Source organism: Rhinolophus sinicus, linkage group LG02, assembly GCF_036562045.2.
Source record: "Rhinolophus sinicus isolate RSC01 linkage group LG02, ASM3656204v1, whole genome shotgun sequence".
Lineage (NCBI taxonomy): Eukaryota > Metazoa > Chordata > Mammalia > Chiroptera > Rhinolophidae > Rhinolophus > Rhinolophus sinicus.
Genome location: NC_133752.1, coordinates 49,576,581 through 49,590,769, shown reverse-complemented (window position 1 = coordinate 49,590,769; position 14,189 = coordinate 49,576,581). Strand labels below are relative to the sequence as shown.

The following is a 14,189-nucleotide window of genomic DNA, read 5'->3' as shown; positions in this document are numbered from 1 at the left end:
CCCAAGAGAAATGAAGTATGTCCACATAAAAACTTGTACAGAAATTTTATAATGGCATTACAATAGCTACAAAGTGAAAATGTTTAAATGTCCAACTGATGAAGAGATAAATAAAAATGTGCTGTATCCATACAATGGGTCATGTGGTAAGCATGTTTTACAAACTGCCAGAACTGCTTTTGACAAGTGACTGTACCACTCTGCATTTCAACCAGGAATATGTGAAAGTTCCAGTCGCTCCTCTCCAGTACTTGGTATTGTCAGGGTTTTGTATTGAATTAGCCATTCTGATAGATGTGCAGTGGTATTTCATTGTGGCTTTCATTTTCATTTTACTAATAGCTAGTGATGACGAACATCTTTTCGTAGCCTATTTGCCATCCACATGATCTTAGGTGTAATATCTGTTCAAGTTGTTTGTCCATATTTGGGAAGGTTCGTTTTTTATTATTAGTTATATATTCTGGACATAAGTGCATTATCAGATGCATTTTGCAAATATTTCCTCCTATTCTGTGGCTTTTATTTCTCAGTGCTTTTATTTCTTGAAGAGCAGACATTATTAATTTTGATAAGTCCAATTTGATTTTTTTTAACAGATCATACTTCTTGGTTTCATATCTAAGAAATCTTTGCCTAACTCAACGTCAGAGATTTTTTTCTTCCTGTTTTCTCTTCTACATACTTTTTAGTTTTAGGTTTTGCATTTAGGTTATGATCCATTTTCAGTTAATTTTGGTGTGTGGTATATAAATTGTTCATATGTTTACATGTGGATATTCCAGCACCATTTGTTAAAAAGACCATTTTTTCTCCATTGATCTTTGAACGCTTGTCAAAAATTGACCACATATATATGGGTCTATTTCTAGGCTCTATTCAGTTCCATTGATCCAGGAGTGTAACTTTCACCAATACCACAGTAATGTTTGGCTATTTCAATTGTACCTTTCCATGTAAATTTTGTAATCAGTTTGTTGAATTTTATAAATTTATCATCAGCTTGTTCAATCTTACAAAACTCCCTACTGGGATTTTGACGAATTATGTTGAATCTATGGGTTAATATGGGAAGCAATGACATCTCAATGATATTGAATGTTCCAATCCATGAACATGGTATCTCTTTTTTAAGGTCTTTGATTTTTTTAATCAATGTTTTCTACATTTCACATACAGATCTTGGACATATATAGGTATTCACATCATCCACAAACACAGTGTCTTATTTATTCGTTTCCAATCTATGGTGTTCCCCTTTCTTATTGACCACTAGCACAATGTTGAACAGGAGTGCCTTGTTCCCAATCTCAAGGAGAAAGCAGTCTTCATCATTCGTATGTTAGCTGTAGACTTTTTTTGGTAAAAGCTCTTTATCAAGTTGAGGATCCCTGCTATTCCCAGTTTGCTGAAGAGCTTTTCTTTTTCTTTTTTTGTAATCATAAATGGGTGTTGAATTTTGTCAGATGATTTTCTGCACTTTTTTTGGGGGGGAAATTTTGAGGTAATTTACTTACCATAATATTCACCCTTTTAAAGCATACAACTCAGTAGTTTTTAGTGTATCTAAAAAGTTGTTTTCTAACACACAATGAGGTATAGATAATGTATTACAGAATCGCACACCTGAAATCTATGTAACTTTACTAACAATTGTCACCCCAATAAACTAATTTAAATAAATAAAAGGTTGTTTTCTGCAACTTTTGAGATAATCACATTTGTCTTCTTTTGTATGTTGATACATAATACTGGTGTGTTTTTTTCTGAATGTTGGGTCAACCTTTTATTCCTGGGATAAACCCACCCTGGTCATGATGTTATTGTGTTTTATATACTGTCAGATCTTATTTGCTAATAAATTACCTTAAAGTATGTGACCTTATAATAAATATTACCCTGAACATAATTATTTTCTTAACTGCTTTTGAGTAAAAACTAAAATGCCTTAAATGCATTCATAAAACTATTTAAAAGTAAATTTTTAATTTTTCAAAAGTTTTTAAAACTTTATATCTTACATTTAATAAAATCATGTGGATCATGAAAAGCTCATGTTTGGCCTAGAGATGACAAAATGAGCATTTAAAGAAGTCCAAACAAAGATCTACGTAATTTACATAACACTACATAATAATAGAAATTATAATAGTGAAGGCTTTCTCGTGGATTGGCTTCCATCTCCTTGGGTTGCTGCTACAAAACTATATAAAATGCTTAAGAGAGGCAGTATGATCACAGGGCTGAAGGTCCTGCATTTACGTAAGTATTCATTTTCTTAGCTATTTATTTGTATTACAAAACAAAAATAGAAGACTTTTCCAAAGGTATTTTTATTTACATTTTACATAAGAATTGAGAAAATGTCAGTTGTCCATATCAAAGGATGTGGAAGCTAAAGCAATAGTCTCTCCCCAAAGTTGCTACTAGTAGGTTCATTACCTGTAAGGTTAAGGTTCTGGTTCCCATAGAGTCCAAAGACAAGATCTACAGGTTGCTTTTAGTTCTTGAGAGAAAAGGAAACTAAGAAAGGTGCTCACCATAAAAACGAAAGGAAAGGAAAGAGTAGATTGAGTTTCTGTCCTTAAAAGAAACTAGAAAATTAGAAAAGACATTGTCATTTCAAAGCAATTTATGTTCATGATAACTGGACAGTTATAATGACAGATTTCTTTTTCAGTTGTGTGCTTTCAGAAATAATGTTAAATTTACTTAAAATCAGGTATTTTAAAGGTTTCTTGCATGTTAAATGGTTAAAAGTGGTGTTATTAAAGAAAAAGTGCAAAATCTTTTTTTACAGAATAGTATAAATGTTTATTTTTTGTATGATTTACTTTGCTGTCCTGTTTTTACAATATAGAAAAGTGTATTCTTTGAATAGCTCTAGTAAATATAAATTTAATCTTTCTACTTTGGGATGTAAATAGAGCTAAAAAATTATATACCCAACCCTCCACAAATAGTCTTTTAAAATTGTTGAGTTAATGTGGATATTAATCTTGTTCAGCAATTTGATGCAAATGCCTAAATACAAAAAGTTTAGTAAGTACTACACACAAAGGAAAAGGCTTAATACTTTAGCTTCTTGAAAATCAGAAAAACTAGTAGCATTTGATTGCACCTTCAAATTTTTACAAGCAAAACATTCTCAAGCAATGCCATCATACATAATCTATAATTGTAATCCAAATTTCACAAACATTTTCTGCACACTGTATATAAATACACATCACAAAGGTGCAATTAGAATTAAACATAGAATATGTACAAAATGAACAAAGTTTAGGTTTAGACCAAAAAGGTATTGTAATCTTTTGAAAAATAACTTGATTAGATATTATTTTATCCTCTTACACTAATTTACATTTATACAAATTTTAATTAAACATACTAGATTGAGGTGCTAAGAATGTCTGCACTATCTACATTTAAAGTTTACTGCACTATAATTTTATAAATCCAAATTTCAAAAGGAAGATACTTTAATGAATAATGGAATCTTCTTTTGGATTACTTAATTTCTATTGCCTATATCTTGCGTGTTCATATGAACATATATACACACTTAATACATACAACTATAGATTCCTTGCAGGAAATGTAATAATTATATACTAATTACCGAGGATTAAGGTACCTAACAAAATGCCTGAATTCCAACATGGTTTTCTCTTGTCATAAAATCCACAGTCCTATTATAACAGGCTCTTAAATTCATAAAGGTTTGTATTTCTGAAAATGATTTAGGTTATTTTAGAATTATATGAAAACACTCATACCTTCAGCTTACCAAATCACTGGCTAAAAGTAATGCCTTATTAAGCTTCCATTATAAAAAACAAAAATCCCACTACAATTTTGAAAGCTTTGTTAGGAGGCCCATTTCAGTAAATCAAGTAAGAGTCATATATTGGTTTAATACCTTTCGGTTCAAAAGTCTATAAAATAGAGAAGTGTTTGTATGGATGAAAAATCCTTCCTGAAACTCATCTCTTAGAGCTTCAAGCTTCAATATACTGTATTTCTCCATCCAAGCCGAATTTGATACCTGGTAATTATATAAGGTTCTATTTTATCACTACATAATAATAATAATAGCAATAATAATAATAATAATAATGTTTACTTCTATTTATATGCACCTCTCATTTTAATAGTACCCAGTAATCACTTTGACAATTTATTATCATTTCAAATACATACCACTTCCTTAAAAGAAAATGGAAACATCCCAGAGCATTTCTTAGTCACCCCTTATTATAAAAACACATTGGCCATCCTTTGAGAATTCTTTACTATCTCTTAACACTTAATGTTTTTCAAAAAAACAAAATAACTTTTGTATTTTAAGTGTGCCTACAGATTACTTCCCCTTCTGACATTCTCAAAGTCACAATAGGATATTATTCCAGAATCTGCCTTAAAAAGTCATTTTTTCTTAAAAAGATAGTGCTTTTCTAAACACAAAATGTCATTTGAATATGCTTCATAAGAATTGTTTACGTAGGCATTCTATCTGCTTATATTCTAGTCTAGAACCAAAGAATGACTGGGTATTACCAATGCTTCTTTGGCTTTTTCTACTGAACAAAGTCATACAACGCCATACATAATAAATTATAGTAATTTATAAATGTTCTTTGTCAATAGAGTCAGAAGGATAGAACATCTAATTCTTAAGAAACCCAAGCAAATTAAAAATCTATATAATACAATACAAAAAAATTCAATTCAGAGGGGGCATAGATTTAACTAAGATTTAAAATGTACTAATATCCTCATTTAAAATTTCTTCTCTTTCAGTATTATAATTTCAGATCTCACAAGGACTGGATTAACAATACAGTAATTGTTAAACTAACTTCCAGAAAACCAAGAGTCCCTGCACCTTCAATTTTCTGTACAGTTTCATTTATCAGTCTTTTATGCAAGAGTTAGCAATTCATGGCACAAGGGTCACTTTTTGCTTTTCCAGCAGAGTTGATGACGCTCATCAAACATCGTCCAAATTCCTCAAGTATCATCCGTTCAGCTGCTGCCTTTGATTTTCCCTTCTTGTCTGCCTGCTCTGCCTGGGCAAGAAGGCAATTACACGTGGCTTCAGCTACTTCCTTAGTTACAAATGTAAATGGCAATCTGAAATGATTTTTGAGAAAGAAAGAGAGAGATGATGATGGTGTTGAGTAACTTTAAAAATGGATGACATTCTTTCATTTGGAAATCTCTGTTGACATTTTCATGGTTCACCAGGACACTGAGCATCACAATCTTTTCAGTGAGCACAAGCACATCCTAAAGAGCTTTGAAAAGTTAGAGCTGGTTTATGATTGAACATATTTTCAAAATGTTGTTCAGAAAATATGTCTTCTTAGCTAACTAAAAGATGTAATTCTACATGACTGGACTTTTTCTATAACAAAAGTCCTCCCAATTTGTGAATGTAAGTAAGCTCCACAAGTGCAGTCATTGCTATATCTACTGCTGCTTCTTCACTGCCTAGAACAGTGCCTGACACATGGAGACACTCCATGCATATTTGCTGAATGAATGAGTAATATTGGGAATTGAAAGCACTATCCAATCCTGTACAACACTGCAATTAAAGCACTTTCCTATAGTCCCATATATTTGAAAAAAAACAAAACAAAAAGGTACCCCAAATTCTTGCATTGTTCTATCACAACAAAAACAATGGGGAAACCAGATGCTGTTCTATACATGGAGTTTCATTCATAAAGCTCTGAACTACTGAATATTAAATTTGAGCAATCCATCCTGAGGCTTGCTATATATAGACAAGTGGTAAAAACCTTCAAGAGATAAAATCGGGCAACCTAATTCTAACCACTAACTCAACAACTTGTAAGCAGTCACTGATAGAAGGAAACTACAAAACAAAATAAACAAAGTCTTTAATTAAGGCCTGCCATGACAAAAGAGGATAATTAAGGACTTAGGCTGTTATATAGTTGTATAGAAATCTTTAAAATATAAAAAGCACTTTAAATTAGGAAATATTATATTATAATAATATTGTATAATTATTAAAACTATAACAGTAGTACATGTAATATTTAGAAACTACAAAAGTAAAGAAAAAATTCAAATTTTTGTCACTCAAAGACAAAAGTTACATGGCTGGTATAACTTTTTATACAGTTTTTTTTTTAACATAGTTTTGAGTATAGTATATAACTTTGTGTTCTTAAATACTTCATAATATAAACATTTCCCCATGAAAATTAATTGAAAAATTAATTGCATGTAAAATATTTGAGTATAGCAATATTTCAGTCTCCAAATGGAGATTAGATTTAATATTCTGAAGGATTATTGAAAGCATATTACCAGAAAGGAGTCTGCCTATTAAGATGTCTGCCCATTTCCACTTTATTTAGTTAAGAACCATTTGCTGATTATATTCCAGTTGTAAGAGTTCTTTAGAACTAGTATCTGAAATATTTTGTACAAAAGAAGTCCTACTGTTACTAGTATTGGATCTTATTTCAATTTAGGCATTTTAAATGATATACCATTTGCAAGCCTCATTCCACTTAATAATTCCTCAAATTAACCTCTAACAAACTCTCTAATATAAACCTAAGTTAGTAAACATGTTGCATCAGGCCCTGCCAAACGCACCAAAGATGCTTTACTCCTCACAGCCATGTGATAAGGGAGATTTGAAGGCTAAGAAAACAAGCTTAGAGGTGAAGTGCTTGTCGAATTCACAAACTATTACAGAGCACAGATAGTATTTAAACTCAGGTTGGCCTGACTTTAAAAGAAGCTCCACCTTTCCAACTCCAGAGCTCAGCAGTCTAGTGAAATTAGGTGCTCCACCGGGATGGGGAAAGTGCTGCGAGGATATGCAAAAGGCAAGAGATGATAAGAAAGTGCAAAAATACGGATAATGACACAACCAGTAGTGGGTATTAAAAATTTGGTTTTCTTAGGCGTTTTTCAAATTACATAATTGCTCATCTTAGTAGGGAGAAATCAAATTAAAGCACAGTCAACTAAAGCATTACTGTGCATTTTAGAACTGTGCAACATATTTGAGTGGTTTTTCTGTTACCTTTAAATTCCTTTATAGCAAGCAACTAAATAAAATGCAAAAATGAAGTTTGCAACAACCAAAAGCATGAACTCAATTTTGTCCAAAATGAGAAACTACCAAAAACGAATATTCATGTCATAGTATAAAAAGAGATGAAAATATTGACTTACTTTCCTCCTCCACTGTTCAAAGTTGGTGCTGGCCTAGTAAGCAAGTCCGAAATTTGAGAGGATAACTTAGTCTTTGCTGCTGTTTGTTGCTGTACCCTTACTTCTGCTGCATCTGCCAAGTGCATCAATGTCTTTCTTTCAGGGCTTTCTTCAAAATTCTTACAGCCAATACATTTGCATATTGAAGAACACATTATTTTTGCCTAGAAGATTCACAAAAGAAAAGCTTCCAAATTCAAATCAAAAAACATTACTGTAAGTAGACTCAAATCAACAAATAATAGAACTGGTCAACTGATATAAGATAAAATGGAAACATCTCTTGCTGACAAACACTAAATGGGCTAACCACCCATGTGGATCGGTAGGTATTCTCAAGTCTGAGAGTGGCTACATAATGTTTGTGTTTGAGCCCTTCCATGTCAATTTCCCCTCCGCTATAGATTTTCCCCCTGGTATGAATAACATATGTTCTTTATAAAGAATATAAATGATGCATTACAGTACTAAAAAATAAGAGTCCACCAGAATCATACCACCTCAGTGAAATCTTCGACATGTTAGTGACCTCCCACTTATGCAAACACACACACAATATTCACATTAAAGGAATTTAATAGATGCTATTTTTATTATGGATATCTCTTTCCCTGAACCTCTGTTCCAGATTCCCCAAACCCTTTGATAGTCCATATTAAACTAGTGTGTCCTTTCATGTGAAAATATGCAAAATATATGTATATTTATGAAAAACATTGACCTTATATACATACACATATATTAACTCACAAATATAAGTCTTTCTTTTTTCAGTTTGTTTTACAAAATCATATTCCCACTTTTCTGCATCTTCCTTTTCTCACACTAAGACTCAAGAAATCCATCCCTCCAAGTCATCTGGCATAGGCTGAATTCATATATTAATCCCTGGTATGGATGGGCTACATTTTATTTGGGCATTCACTCCCCTGTCGATGGGTATTTATTTTGTTTCCAGTTCTTGAGTACCACAAACAATGAATAAAAAGATTTTTTGTATATATTATGCTTTTATTTCTATGAGCTAGATTTCTAGAATTGGGCTTACTGGCCAAAGGGTACATGTATTTTAATTTTAATAGATGTGGCCAGATTGTTTTTCAAAAGGCTGTAACACCTCACATCTCATCAGAAATGTATAAAAGAAACCTTTCCCACATTCCCTCCAACAAGGTATATTATAGCTCTTTTTAATATTTACCAATCTGATTGAGGGGAAAACCTAAAGTGAGATCTTACTGTTCTTTAATTTGCATTTTCTAGACTCCTAGTAAATTTGAGTATCTTTTGTTGGCTGCATTTTCTTCAGTGAACCCATGTCAATTTAAATAAATAATTTCTCTCTACAGCACCTAGCATGATAAATGGATCATACTGTGAACACATTTTACCCTGCACCTTTCTTACTACAATATACTAATAAATTCTATTTACCAAGGGAAAAAATGGAGACACATTTTAAGTTAATTGGGTTACTATGAGTCAGGCGGGGTTACTTTACTTAACTAAAGCAATACTTAGTAAGTATCTAATGATGAAGGGATAAAAATCCCTCAGTAAGGGAGTGGGGTGGCGGGGTGGGGGGGACACATACCAATAAAGGAAATTTGGGTTAAGTTTTAAGAACCATAAGAAAGGTACTAATAATGCCTAACAGTATCTCAGGAGGGAGAAATTAGAATGACAAGGCGTCCATTTGGCTTTGCTTATTCAACTTTTTTTGTGGCGAATTAAATTATTCACATATGGTTGAATTTCATATGCCTAGAATGTATTGATTGCTCAATGCCATATACATGAAAGGCTTTCTTTGCTCTTCAGACCCAGCTTTACATCAATTTTTATTTTCTCTCTTTTTGTGGACTTGGTTTTATAGCTTACATTTTATATATTCATGACAATTTTTATATGATATGGTTTATGAACAGAAGCCACCTCTTTCATCAGGTATTTAAAGAAGAGTCAATCTTTTCCAATAGTGGATGAAAAACCAACTTGTTGGACTCTGAGACATAATTTAAGAGACTTTCAAAAATAATCTTGGTGCGGCCTGATGGCTCAGTTGGTTAGAGCACGAGTTTTAACAACAAGGTTGCCAGTTCAATTCCTGCATGGGATGGTGGGCTGCACCCCCTGCAACTAAAGATTGAAAATGGCGACCGGATTTAGAGCTGAGCTGCGCCCTCCACAACTAGATTGAAGGACAACTAGTTGGAGGTGATGGGCCCTCAAGAAACACACTGTCCCCCAATTCCCCAATAACATTTATTTAAAAAAATAAATAAATAATCTTGATTATACACAATTTTCACTCATACTAACTGACTTTGGGACTAACAAGATATTACTTTACTGTACTTCCTCAAAGAAGTATTTGACCTTTGCAATGCATAAAGAATTCATTACACAAGGAATTCAGTACACAAAATCTTTGACACGTTTCTGTATGGGAAGGGGCACTGAATTGCAGGTACATGCTCCTGGAGCAGAGCTAATTTTATTAGGGGAGAGTGCAATCCTTGGTGGTATTACTTTACCAAGTGTAAGGCTAGGCCTTCTGCCCAAACTAAAGTCTCCCTCTGAATATGAAATTTGAAAGAATGAAAATATACCAGATGAGAAGAGCCAACTGTAGAAATAACTCAACCCCAAAGATTGTCCATAAAGAATTTCAGGCACACCAAGAAACCAACGAGAGTAACCTAGAGTTAATCTCAGGCCTGACTAGATTGTTACATTTAAGCTTTGCAAATAAAAATAATAAACTACATAGTACTTTGTCTGAAGCAAGAAGGGGATAAGTTACATGGCATCTCAAAGCAGAGTTTCAACTACATTCTCTGGAAAAGATGATTCACCCATAAATAAAAACAGCTAGTTGAGTGGGATGGTGAAATGGTAAAAATGAATGCAATCACCTCACAATGACCAATAACCAATTCCAGCAATATTCCATGTTCCTCCTTTTCTATTTTTATGTTCACAAAGCAAACTTCTTAACATAATTTAGTTTTTCGCACAGCAGTGTTCTTCAACAGGGCGCTACTGGCATTTGGGCAGGTCAATCTTTACTTTCAGGACTGCGCCCTGAAATATAGGCTATTTTGTATCCATGTATATTTCTAAAAAGCCCTTGGGGGAGATTGGGTAGTATTGCCCCTCAGTTGAAGGCTATAATTTCCAATCCACTTTTATGTTATTTTTATTGAAAATCAGTAAACTGGTGCTCTGATTTGCATACTTACTGGTATAATGATCAAGAAGTTATGAACTGGTAAATCAGCTAATGAGACCCCAAGCTGTAATGACAAAACCAAGGTACAGACATACCTTGGAGATACTGCATATTGTGGGTTTGGTTCCAGAGCACCACAATAAAGCAACTGCCACAATAAAGCAAGTTGTACTCTTTTTGCTGGTAGAGGGTCTTGCCTTTAAGTTGTAAAAAACTCAACATCTGTGAAGCACAATAAAGCGAAGTGCAATTGTTCCTCTGAACCTTTCTTGGGAGACCACGTCTTCCTCAATTTAGGGCCCTTGGGCCAACTGTACATATTTTCTAACTGCAAGAGCAAAGCAATTTCCTAATTTCCAAGTAAATTTTTATAGTATGCCCTTTCTAAAGTTATTTTCAAAAGATGGTTAGATTATTTTCCAACGAGCATCTCACCTCATAGCATTCACAGTAGTTTTTAAGACATCCAGATCGTTTGCAATTACATCCTTTGCTATGACGTCGATCTGATTCTCCCTCCTTTCCTTTCCCTATTTTAGGCTTAAAAGCTTCTGGATTTCTGTCAAGGCATGCCTATCAAAACAGATCAAATATCAAGTGAAGTTAAATAACAGATTACATTTAAATACTGCAAAGGGATGAATGGATAAATAAAATATGGCATATCCATACAATAGAATAGAACTCAGCAGTAAAAAGGAAATGTTACAACATGGATGAAACTTGAAACAAAAATATTCTAAAGATTGTATGATGGTTGTACAACCCTGTGACTATTGTAAACCATTGAATTATACAGTTTAAATTGGGTGAATCATATGTGTTAATTATTTCTAAATAAAACTGTTTCTAAAAATAATAAATAAATACATACATACATACATACTGCAAAGGGAATTAATTTGCTTTGTAAAACAAAGAGTCCTACAAAAAAAAAAACATGTGAAATTAGAAATTTTTGTGAGTTAAATGAAATAAAAATAATCACCTTTATTGCTTTTTGCCTTTCATTTTCATGTTCCAAATTATTATAACAATTAGTACAATTGCAGTTGTTGCAAAATTCACCATTTGCAAAGCAATCACAATATCTGGAATATAAAAGTCAATGTAAGTCATATAAAAAAGTCATTGTTAAAGCAAACAAAACTAGAAATTATCTGCATGATCTATGCAACAAAGAATTTTAGAATTGTACTTAAAACTACCTCGTTATACTTATATGTTGTCAACTACATGGTAAGACTCAAAATGAAAGTCACCGGCTCCTTAGAATTTTGGTTTAGAAACTTAGTTCCAGCAGTAACAGCTGTTAACACAACAGCTATACGATTTTATGTGCCCCCAAAGTAAGCTTTTTCAAAATAATGAAAAAGGAAAATTGTGGGCTATATTCTATGAGTGGAACCTGCTCACCTGAGCTACTATCATGCTTTTTCAGACTCCCACATGACCAGCGCTTTTCATTTAACTGTTTTATGTCAAATCTCCTACTTCAGTACTAAGAAGCAAATTAATCATCCAACAATTTTTAAAACTACGCAGTGTATCACCTCATTCAGAAGACCAGACAGAAAGGTCATAAATAAGACCAAATGTGTTATTATTAAGGGCAGAGACTATGTCTATCTACTTCCTGCTGTTGCGTCCCTAACTCTAATTCCAGTACCTCATCTATGAGAAGGACTCTGAAATTATTTTTTTCTGAATGAATGAAAGTATTTTTACAATGCCATATGTTCTCCAACATTCACACTTATATGTTTATTTAAATTACTCAGACTTATAAAATTGGTCTATCAAGAATTTTTAGTTAACTCTATTTTAAAAAGCATTTCAGGTATATCCAATGAGGTAACAGTAGCAAAAAGACTTACAATTTCAAACACAGCGATTTTGTACAATTACAGGGCTTTCTGGGCCGACTGGCGGACTCTGATGAGATTATGCTATATAGACAACAAAAAAGACATACATTTTAATCAATTAAAAGTAACTATTTAAAATTAGAAAAATCTGTAAATTCCTCCTAAAATGAAGCTTTAACAAATATATCCAGCTCTAATAAAAGTTTGCTGTGTTGTCCGTTTACATTAAGTTCAAAAGCAAGTTGTAACACAAAAAGCTAAATAGCCAAGATACGGATTTAAAAAAAAAAAAAAGAAGTTATCGATAGCTTCTATGAAACATTCCACAAAACATATTCCTCCTTCTGAGAGAACTAAAGTTGAAATCTCAAAACTTTTCGGATGCAATTATAAAAGGTAGTGAGTAGAAAAGGGTGTGTAGGGCCAGAATTTGGGAGGAGAGGAAAGGGTAGACTGATTCTGTCAGATAGCTAGGCACTGCCTCTAAATCAACACTGCAAAGGCAACAATAAAAAGATTTAAAAACAGACAAAAAAAGCAAAGACCTAACATAATTTAAAAACTAATTAAAAAAATATCTTCAGGGTGGGAGAGAGATGGAGAAGTGGAGAGACAGAGAAACAGAGAGAACAGTAGAACACGTGGCAAAATTGGTGAATGCAAATAAAAGATATTTGGGAGTTCTTCTGACTATTCTTGTGACTTTTCTGTTTAACGTATTTCGAAATAAACAGTACCATAGAGGCATGCTCACATAGCTTTGAGGGGAAAAAAATTAGATAAATGTATTTTGAAATATATATATATTTGATGCTGCATTTCACCTGATTTAACAATTTATAGATTTTCAAAATACTCACCCATTGAATGGAAGTCTTGCCTGGGTCTGGATACCCGGTGTTCCAGTAAAGTTAGAGTTGCTTGCTATTGACACATATGAAGACTGCTGTAGCTACATGTAAAGAAAGGTAATTTTAGACTCTATTTACAAAAATGGATAAATTCTCAGGTATAATGATCAGTCAGAAGCACAATTCATATACTAAAATATTAATAGGAAAAACAGAATGGACAATTTCATACAAACTCACCACCTCATGGAGTCTATTCTAAAGACCCAAACTAATAATACTAGAGATGAAAACAACATAAACGTTTTAAAGTGCCACATTATACAAATACAGGAAATTTTTTCATAGAGGAGTATGTTATCAGGATTAGGAAATTCTAGATGAATGCTCTGAAAGAGTAATAATGTGTACTGGCTAGAAAAATGCAATGTGTCTACTTGTAAATAAAACAGGTACTGTACTGATCATCACAATGCAAGTTATAGAGAATGAGAAGTTACGTGCACAATAATGAAGTTTCTACTTCAAACTCATTTCAAAACATAAGAGATGCTAATGATATACTGAACATTAATTTTTAAAAACATCTTTTTAAAACATATTTTGAAAAACATAACGTATTTTAAAGTACAATTCATTAAAATACAGATAGGTTTCCGTCTCTCTCTCTTATAATCTGAAATAAATCCAATAGCTTAGAACATGGTACTAATTTGCTTGATTCTTACATGAAAAAGAAAACTTCTATATGCTTCCTAGAAGCCACACTCCTAACCCAAGCCAGACAATTGGATAATCTGTGGCTTTGATCTAAAGATGACCAAATGAGAGAGTCTGGACAGGTCACTAAAGATACATCGCATAGAAATGTATCTCACAGTATATTTTCCAAGAACAAGTCAGTGACATCATATTCATAGATGAGAAAGAGCTTTATTAGTCACAGTTGTTTCTGAATTCATTCGG

The 14,189-nt window shown here is 32.8% G+C and overlaps 1 protein-coding gene across 6 annotated transcripts in view; it reads right to left on the bottom strand.

The window, feature by feature from the left end:
* Positions 1-2,789: 2,789 nt before the first annotated feature.
* LIN54 (lin-54 DREAM MuvB core complex component) overlaps positions 2,790-14,189 on the bottom strand; it is a 63,178-nt gene continuing 51,778 nt past the window's right edge. For all 6 annotated transcript variants that reach the window (XM_074324238.1, XM_074324251.1, XM_019731329.2 and 3 more), the window contains exons 8-13: positions 13,233-13,324; positions 12,382-12,453; positions 11,493-11,595; positions 10,940-11,077; positions 7,231-7,433; positions 2,790-5,136 (exon numbers count right to left, since the gene is read on the bottom strand). In XM_074324238.1, coding sequence (XP_074180339.1) covers positions 4,935-5,136; positions 7,231-7,433; positions 10,940-11,077; positions 11,493-11,595; positions 12,382-12,453; positions 13,233-13,324 — 810 coding nt within the window. In that variant the 3' untranslated portion in view covers positions 2,790-4,934. The remainder of the gene's footprint in view (positions 5,137-7,230; positions 7,434-10,939; positions 11,078-11,492; positions 11,596-12,381; positions 12,454-13,232; positions 13,325-14,189) is intronic.